General features: G+C 38.0%; 1 protein-coding gene across 1 annotated transcript in view; it reads left to right on the top strand.

Moving 5' to 3' along the window:
- Nucleotides 1-10,000, top strand: part of FOXP2 (forkhead box P2) — a 404,617-nt gene that overhangs the window by 209,029 nt on the left and 185,588 nt on the right. Inside the window, exon 6 of the mRNA XM_053942772.1 lies at nucleotides 6,343-6,520. Within this exon, the coding sequence (XP_053798747.1) occupies nucleotides 6,353-6,520 (168 nt within the window). The 5' untranslated portion in view covers nucleotides 6,343-6,352. The remainder of the gene's footprint in view (nucleotides 1-6,342; nucleotides 6,521-10,000) is intronic.

The raw sequence follows: 10,000 nt of genomic DNA on the forward strand, positions 1-10,000 counted from the left end.
TTTTGGGAATTTGCCTGCTAGGCAGGTCTTCCCTACCTCTCACAATTCTAATTATTTCCTACTGCCTTAACGCTTTCTCTCTGCTAAATTCTCCATTGACTCTAATAAAGTCTCCCTACTTGTAAGAGCTTGGAGAGCTGCTATTTTTTTTTTTCCTTTTTTTTTTTTTTTCCTTAAGACTGGGAAAGAGAGGGGGAGAAAGGGAGTGAGAGGAAGGTGCTTTCCAAAGTGGGGTTTCCAAGCTGTCGTTGCTCAAATAAGAATCTTATCCTGAAATTGGCTGCTCATTTCTGCATGGGCTTTAGGTAATGCACTCTAGCAGCTTTTGCCACTTTCCTGTGTGTAAAGAATGCATCTTACAGTCCTGTACACACTATTCATACAGGTTACACTGGCCTTCATAGGGATTTTTTTCCTAGCAAGTGAAAATAAATAGCAGGTGGAAATTAATTAGGCCTTTCTTGCTGTTTTGGGAAGTGAACTGTTGTTTAATAATCACATGAGTATGACAACATACTCCTCAGTTTTAGAAGGCAGATAAATGACTGTGCCCCAAACTGACCTGCTATTTTTATTAGTCCAAAAGAATTGAGATGGTGTGAAAGAAAAAGATACAGCCTTTAAATGCAAGATAGCTTTTAGTTAAGATTGAATACGATATTCTACCTTCAATACCTTTATCTGACTGTTGGTGCCAGTCAGTTAAAAGGATGTTCATTTAAACATCTGATAGATAAACCAGAGTACATGGGCAGTGGGAAAAATTGTGGCTTATAGTGGAGAGATAAATATTTTAGACAATGCTTGTTGTTTCAGTTTCAGTTTAGCACAAATCAATTAATCTGATTTCTTAATGCTTCCTCATGCCAGCCAAGTGCACCTGTTAAGATAATGCTGCAGGAAGGATGCATGTTTTCTTTACCTGGAACCGTGGGTGGGTGGGGATGCTGAACTCCTGGTTCTTGTCTCAAGTAAAATAAATCTCATCTGTGCTAATTTGCAAAATCCACTTGTCAATTTTATTATAAATCTGTGTTCAAAAAGGCCTTCAGAGGCCTATCATATGAGTGTCCATGTAAAAGTTTTATATTACAGCTTGAATTCTTCAGAGTGTCACTGCTTCCGAGTATCTGTGTTAGGATCAAGACACTGTTGTCCCACTGCTGCCTATTTTATTAATTTTTGAACTTTTTACTTTATTCACAACTACAGTCTTCACTAGTGAAAATATTGCAAATAGTGAAATGATTATATCACTTTGAATAGATTATTTTTTTCACCATGAAAATTACATTTTTTCTTGTGAAAGACGCTGATTTTGATAATTGATGCAGATTATACGTATTCTTTCTGATCATTCTATGTCCTGTAATGTAGAACTGGAAGCTCTGCTTTTCTGAAAGAACTTCCAGCACAAGGTGTTTGGGCATATTTCATATTTTTACGGGGAAAACTTATTTGAGCAGACAGTAGTGTATTAAGTCATTACTATAGATAGTTTATTTTACACCTACTAATACAGACACTTTATTTTACAGTATTACAGTGGTATTTGACCTAATTGGTGTTTTAAACATATTAACTTAGGTACATATTTAAAAATTATGCAGTGACTTTTCTCTCTGCTTAACTCAAGCTTTGAAAGCTGTTTTGGATAAAGTAAAAAAAAACAACAAAACACCTTTACAAATGTTCTCTTAGCTTTCCAAATTTTTTGTTCTCACACATTCAGCTATGTCCTTAATATTTGGCATTTTGATTTATTAAGCAATCTTAGGTATTAAAGGCTTTTAGCGCACACCAGCGCAAGACTTCAGATGCATTGCGCCTTGTGTCAATGATGAATTAATTCCAGCAGAGCACAAAAGTTGCTATTATTTAAGCCTAGCTGCTCACCTCTGCTTTTACAGCGCAGTCCGGTTTGAAGGGCGGCAGGCCGGCTGCGCCTGGCGGAGGGAAGCGCCAGCCGCGCTCCAGCCGCGCTCCAGCCGCGCTCCCGGCGCGCCGCGCCGCCCTCCCGCAGCCGCCGCGCGGGGCTCCCCGCGGGGGCGCGCGGGCAGCGGCCGCCCCCGCGCGCTCCCGGCGCCGGCCCCGCGGGGCTGCCGGGGCGCGCGCGGCTCCGCGCGGTCCGCGCCGGCCGCGGGCCGGGCCTCGCGCGAGCGGCACGTGCGGGGCACGCCGAGACCGAGCCGCGCGCGCCGGGCCGCCCCCTGGCGGCCGCGCCGGCGCCGGGAGCGCGGCTGCCCCGGGCCGGGCCGGGCACCGCACACCCTGCCGGGCACCGCACACCCTGCCGGGCACCGCACACCCTGCCGGCCGGGTATGACACACACCCCGTCATAAACCGAGGAGGTTTAATTGCGGCACCGCGCGCTATCCTGCTATTTGTACACATAAAGGACCCCGTCTTGGTGCAAAATAAACACAAAAGCGCTGTTGTGACTATAACAGGGAGTCATATACTAATTTATATAATAAGTGGTTGTGCACGCTTTATTCAAGATTATGGCTGCAAGAAATGGCATGAATTGCTGGGTGTGTTTAATGCTGGATTATAGCAATTTGAAACATGTCAAACACATGGCTAATGCCTCATGCTTCACTCATTCTTGCGTAAACCTGCATAGCCACCATCCATTATACCCCTGGTAACAACACAATTCTGCAAGTAAATATTGTTACACTAAGTAACCTTTCAATTCAAGTTGTTTAGGAAGAGAAAATGCAATCTTGTGCAGTCAGTTCCAGTGTCAGTTTAATGTTTCAAAGGGGAAGTGGTGTAGAGAATAAGTATCTGTACAGTGACTTGCCAGCTTAAAACACACGCGCGCGCACGTGCGAGCGCACGGGCGCATAGAAAATGTCCAGTTCACTGCAGGGGAGAAAAGTAAAGCTGTAGCTTCTAACAACAAGGTGGAGTATTTCTTTCTTTGGTATGGGTGATAGCTTGGCTACCCTGGCAGGATTAGGTATTCAACCTGCAGTGCAACCACGCTCTAAAATGATCTCCAATTTCACTCTCTCTTGCAGACAGCAGAAAATATTTTCCCCATACCTTTGTTTAAAATACCAGGTAGCAAAGCTTGTATCCCACCTTTGGCGCCAAGAGTTGCAGAATCACAACAGAAGTAGGTGCTGGTGAATGTGTCTGTGAATGTGGGTGCGTGTGTGCATGCGTGCCTGTGTAGGCATGCTCGTGACTGACAGCAAGTGTGACAGCAAGAGAAAAGAGAAGGATTAGAAAGTATGAATGTGTATAAATGTACGTAAACAGGGACCTGTATATTTTTTCTTGTCCTATTTGAATTACCAAACTTACAGCCTTAGTATCTGGCTGATACCTGTCTATTTCCTTTGTGTTTATATTTATGCTTATTTTGGTACCAATCTGTTCTACTGTTATAAAAACAAGAAAAAAAGTGCATTCGTTTGCTCAATGAGATGTTGCAGGTTCAAATTATTTTGCTAGCAATAACTCAAGTTACTGATACATAGACATCAGGAATGATCCTTGTTTAGATGTTTTCAGTGCTTTAGTTTGTGAGGATTCTCTGCGTACACACGCAAGTGTGTGGACTCACGTAGGTATGTACGTCTATGCAAAAGAAAAGAAAGTAAAAGAAAAAGATTCTCTGCTGTTGCTTTCTCTAGCAGCCCTTTTTCAGTTGCTGACAGTGAGGAGGGGGCAGAGAGCAACCAACACAGTGCATTACTCTAGCCAAAGTTTTAGTATTCTTTTTAAAAATATCATTTTAAAACTAGAGAAACACCCCCCACACTTTATTTTTAACATAAAATTATAGGGTCTCTTTTATCTTCATAAAAATACTTCAGTATTTCTTCCACTTCAAAATAAATTGCCCTTTCTAGTATTGTTACTCTGTAGTTTCATTCTGTCTGTACCCAGCTGTTGGATCAGGTTTGTTGTTTTCTATTGCCAGAGTACTGTTACTGGTCATGTTATGTTAAAGCCTATTCTGCTGGCTCACAGGCACTTTAACTTTAAATGTAGAGCCTGAACTACACTCTGGGGCTTTGCGAGGATACAAAATCCACAAGACATAAAACCCTTTGGTTAATATGAACTGGAAGACATTTAACCCTTCTTTGTTAATTGTAATGAAATAGTCAGAGAGATGTAAAAACAGGAGGGATGGTGTATTTATTTATTACATTTCTGGGTGTTTTGTAATGTTTTAATTATCTAACATTTACCCCCCCCCCTTTGCCCTTTTAATGTGCCTGGCTAAATGTACCACTGTTATTGTCTAACATTTGAATTTGTAAAAGATGAACCTGTCTGTTGGTTAAATCTTTGTTTCACTAAAAGAGGATTAACGTTTGAATTTCCCAAATTTCCAAATGCTTGTAACGATACAGCTGATGAAGTTTCAAATAAATTTCCACTCTGATATACACGTCCTTTTATTGAAAGTAAATATTGTAAAAATCAGAAAGGGCTGTCTGCTTCCACAGTTGTGGCATATCCGCATTAGAATTTTCATATAACTACTAAGGGCAATCAGACCCTTTTCTCTGAATATTTTAAACATTGTACATGTAAAATTTATGCCTAATTTGAATACTTATTAGCTGCCTAATCTCAGAAAAGAGTATTAGCTTTGTTTTTGGCTTGTAAAATTCATCACTGCTTGTATCACATTTTCCATTTCTATTATTTTTCTTCGCTGATGTTCGTAAGTGTTTTAGGAAGACTGTTTCTTCATAAACACATCTGGTGCTGCTGTTGTTTACTGTGCTATAACAGCTGCCCTCCTTTATGTTAACTGTGTTTGTGTTTAGGTTTTTTGCATCCTGTTTATTTGTGACCAGACCATCCTTAAATAACTCATCTTTTGCTATTTTAAATTTTTCATACAAGATATACTTTTACTTTATCTTGTAGGAGCTTGTTTGTGGTAACTCATACTGCATTTTAATTAATATCCCATGCAGATAGTTGAAGTTGTAATGGTCCTTTCCCTGCTTTTTTTTTTTTTTTTTTTTAAGGAAAAGCATTTGCTCATACTTTGCAAGGGAAAAAATAGCTAAATTAAATAATCAGGCTAAACAGCAAGCTTTATTTCCTTTCCTGAGTTTGCTTACACATCCCTCTCCCTTCGGAAGAGTTTTTAAAATCACAGCTCAGCCAGGTTGTTGTGAGGACTGTTGTCAGTAGGTCGGGAGTGAGGATGCAGGGAGGGAGCTGCATTCTGACCCTGCAAGAGCAGGAGAGGACTTTGGTGGCTCTGAGAAGAGACACTGACCTTTCCATATTACAGATACAAAATGCGCCTTGAAATTCTGGTTTGTAAGGGCACGTTGGTTCTTTATTTACTGCAAAGATTTCAACTGATCTTGGCAGGACATCTCATTGCTATCCTGAAAGTACAGTATATTTATGCAGTGAAAATGATAAAACATTTATTACTGTAGAGAAGGTAATATGCATAATTTATGCTGTTTTTAGCACAATCATTAGTGATATTCTTGATAGATTTTATTTCCAGCTTTCATATCTAATACATGCCTGGAAAATTAATTTTATATCTTTCATTTATTTGCCTATGTTAAAATTGAGTTTTAAGTCATCTTCAAGTGAACAGTTTGATTGCTGCTCATGCATAAGCTTAATTACTTCCCAGGAAGGACAGTATTAAATGTTTTAAATGTCAGAAAAATAAATGAATATCAGGCGTTTGATTAAAAAAATAGGCAATATCTGACGTGTTTGCAGCAGGAGCTTTTTCTTAAAATGCCTTCGAGGCAAAATTTTATTTAGTCACAAAAAAGGAGAAGCCCATTATACTATTTATCATTGGTTGATACCATATGATTTGTAACACCCTTACAAAATTTTAATTTTGTATGATTAGCTGTGCATCATTAAACAACAGCCTTGCATAAGATATGCTGTAAAATTCTGACAGAATCAAGATAGTGAATATTTTAAATAAGGCTGTATAGTCATCCATGGTTGTCAAAGCTAGATAATAGGAAATATAGAGCAGTGTGTGAAATCGTGCCTTCACTTAAACTGGTTTTATAGGTAGACTTTAAAACGTAGTCGTTCATAAATGCTATTGACCATGCTGCGTGCATGGTGTGTTATTTTGGCCGTTAAATGTAAGCACACAAAGCTTGCTTATAGAAATCATAATTCCAGTGATTAGCAGCTGTGTGAAAGCAGAGTTTACATTGCATTTCTTGGTAAACGGCTCTGCGAGGCTTTTTTCTTCTTCTAAAGATGCTGTCTGTGTAATTGGCAGAGAGGGACATCTTGATAATGGAAGTGTGAAGGTGTAACGCGTGTGTTAATTGATACTTCTTAATCACTTTTAGGTATTAAGTCATGATGCAGGAATCTGCGACAGAGACAATAAGCAACAGTTCAATGAATCAAAATGGAATGAGCACTCTAAGCAGCCAATTAGATGCTGGCAGCAGAGATGGAAGATCAAGTGGTGACACGAGCACTGAAGTAAGCACAGTAGAACTGCTGCATCTGCAACAACAGCAGGTAAGTTTGTTTTGTTTCCTGTTTGTTTTTAAACAAATAAAGGGCTGTTTTCAAAGGGGGACCTTTCTGGAGATCCTTCGTGTGTGCTGAATGTGGAGTGTCGTGGAAGTGAAGAGCATGGGGCATTATTTGTTGTTGTTTTAGTGCATGATAATGCTGAAATGGAAGGATCCCGTTCTTGTGGCAGCAACATCTTGCTGATATGGCTGCATGCCACCACACTTGCCTGGTGATTAAAATCCCGCTGCGTATTTATAAAAGTTGTGCCGAAGCCTTGCAGTGCATGTTTTCAGGAGCTGTTAGTTTACTGTGCGATTCGGGCGAGCAGGACGTGGTGCGGGGCTTTCCACCAGAGGGCCACATTACTGCTTCGCTTGCAATGAATTGTGCCGAAGTCGGAGCTGGGCAGTGAAGGGACCCTAGTGAAGGGACCAGAGTGACTTTTCTCAATAAAGATACTTTGCTGTCATAGGTGTAATTAAAAAATGCTGGTTAGTTCAAAACCACTGAAATAAAAAAGACAATGTTCCTGTCTGTATGTGCTTGTGTGTGTGTGAGTTGTAGTATGGATTTGTAATTTTGAAAGCATGGGAAAAGAGAAGAAGCAGCTTTTCTGCAGGTCTGTTTCCCTTCTCATTTTGAAAACATATTTTTTAAGTTTGTCCATTCGTGTTCCCAACAAGTTAATGGAGAACTGCTGTTATGTTTAAAACTGTAAAATTCAACTGTCCTCTGGCTGCTGACACCACCTAATTACAAGATGCAATCCATTAATTTTTGCCACTGTAAGATTTCTCTTCCTTTTAAAACCTGAACAAACAAAACTCCTACATGGTCTACCTAAGGAGCTGCCTCTCCATCAGGGAATACAGATTGTACTAATGCAGTGAAGCCCAAACTGTTTGGTAAAAAATCGGGGTCTGATTCTGCAGAGTGTCCAGTACCTGCTTCAAACTCCTGAAAGTCTTCGCTGTCTCATCCTTTCATTTGCTGAGCCCACTCAGCACCTTTGGAGTTCAAACCCTTAATTTTAAATGCTGAGGTTTTTCATTTCAACATCAGGGCTTACATTAATGGAAGGAAAGTTTTTTCTGTTAGGTAAGCTATTATAAAAATGCTGTTTTATAGAAACATGTTTTAACATGATAGATACATTACATGTGCATGGGCCTCTGAAATAACAGGTCATAATAGCTCTTAAAATTGAATAATTTTTAGTGCTGAATTAAGCAGTGTACACTAGCTACATTTACAGTTAAATATTTTAAATGGTGACAGAAAATGTGGAAGAAGGAAATGGTTATAGATTGAAATAAGAGAAGTTGTTAAGGCTTAAATCTGTGCCTTGCTTCAAATTCAAGTGTATTCTGTTTTAACAATTGAGCACTTACAGTATGACAGTCTGAAGAAATACAGGTTTCAGTGCCTTCATTATGTTCTTAGCAGATTTCTACCTCTCTCTATACACATGATTATGTATATATATACCTTGTATTTTTATACTATCTTCATATAAAATTGTATACACATAAGTAAATATAGAAATTTAATATTATTTTCATTGAAAATCATGCCATCATCTTTATTCAGGTGTTCAGATTATAACAGAATTTTAAAATCTTTGTTGAGAAAGAGTGTATCAAATTGGTGAATATGTTTAGAAAACTAAATTTAAGTGAAGCACTTTAAAACACAAAAATGCTAATAGAATAATGTGCCACTTACATGTTTCTCAAAGTAGCAGTCCTAGGCATGTGTAGCCAATTTGTCCATACAGCCAGAGATTCCAGTAGACAGCATTTGCAAAGACCACAGAGAATTACAACTGAAGATGAAAATATCCAGTTGAGTACTAATAGCAGACAGGTTCTGAGGGGACAGGCTTAGAAGTGACAATCTTTTCTTCAAAATTGTGATTAGATCTTAAATAAGCAGACAGGCAAAGTAAAACCATGGGTACAGTTAATAGGACTCAAGAGGCATTTTATGGTAGGGTCTGCATCATAGGATTTAAAAACAACTCGAGTTAGGCATATGAATCCTTCTATAAGATATGTTGATGTGAAACATAAACACTAGTAAACATATAGTAGGATGTCCTTCAGATAACGGGCATAGCTTTGTGCTACTTTTGCTTTTCTTCCTCCTTTTTCTGTTTCTTTTCCACACCCTGTTTTTTAACAGATGCCTTTTAAAATATGAATTAAGAGGAAAATGGTGGTTGCTTTTATTATTGCCACTGTAGTAGTTCTCTAAAATGATGTTTTTAATATGTGACACTTGTCTGGAAAACTTTGACACACAGAAAAACAGAGGAAACCCTAGCAATTATTATTCTTAAGATTTTTTTTATTGTTTAAATATGTGCAAGATGTACTCATCTCATGGTTTGACATTCTGGATTTGGCTTCTCTGAATCATTTTATTGGGAGTCTTCAAATAGAAAATCCAAGTTTTTATAGTTTTTTCTAAAGGAAGCAAGTAAATGATTGCTGGTTATAATAATTTCCTTTAACTATGCAGCTACGTAATGGGATGCTAATGCTTAAGAACAGGTTTATCAGCTGAGTTAAATAATAAAATAAGTTTTTACTGTGGCATGAATATTTACTGGGGAAAGTTAAGTGAGAGAAATTTCAGGCTATATAGAAGACCAACTAGGCTGAATTAAATTTTTAAAGTTATTTATGTATGGATTTATAGAAAGTAAATAAGATAAAACAGACTTCATTATGTTCTTGTAAATAAGATAAAACAGACTTCATTATGTTCTTGTAGGCAACTATATAGAGTTTGGACACTCTTGTTATTTTCTTGATGAACTATGTTGTTGTGGTCTTTATATAGAAATGAAAAGTTTGACTTAAATCAGGGAATTGTTCCTCATCCATGTATCAAGAATGAATGACAGTATTCTATAATATATTGTAATATATACTTGGTGATAAATGGATTGGGTGCTGTCACAAGTCATCAGGTCAGCTTTGAAGATGTATGACTAGGATGTAAACAACTTCCTATCTTGCTGTTGATATTTACAGATTGATAAATATTGCTAAAGTGAGTGTAGAATTTTATTTTAAAAATATGATGCAAACTGTAATCTGCCTATGCTTGTGTCTTCTGCTTTTTTTGGCTTACGGTGAGCTTTCTCTTTTGTATGTGTACATTCAGACACTGCTGAGCTTTTCACTTTCATTTTTTTTCCTTGTATGTTAAAATCAGTGTTAGATACTAGAATGTATAATACATGGAAAAAAGCATATCCTTGATTAAATACATTGACAGAATATTCTGCATTAGATGTAGAATTTTATTTTTATATTAAGTTTGTAGAATTAATTGTTTGTGTCACTAAGGTCAAAATAGTTGCTAAAAAACCATGATTGCTTTGCAGGGTAGCTTTGAGCTTGCATTTTGAGCATTCATTAAGTCAATGCTACCAAGATAATCTTTTTAAATGTTTTATGGGAATTTATT

This window comes from Vidua chalybeata, chromosome 5, assembly GCF_026979565.1.
Source record: "Vidua chalybeata isolate OUT-0048 chromosome 5, bVidCha1 merged haplotype, whole genome shotgun sequence".
Classification (NCBI taxonomy): Eukaryota; Metazoa; Chordata; class Aves; order Passeriformes; family Viduidae; genus Vidua; species Vidua chalybeata.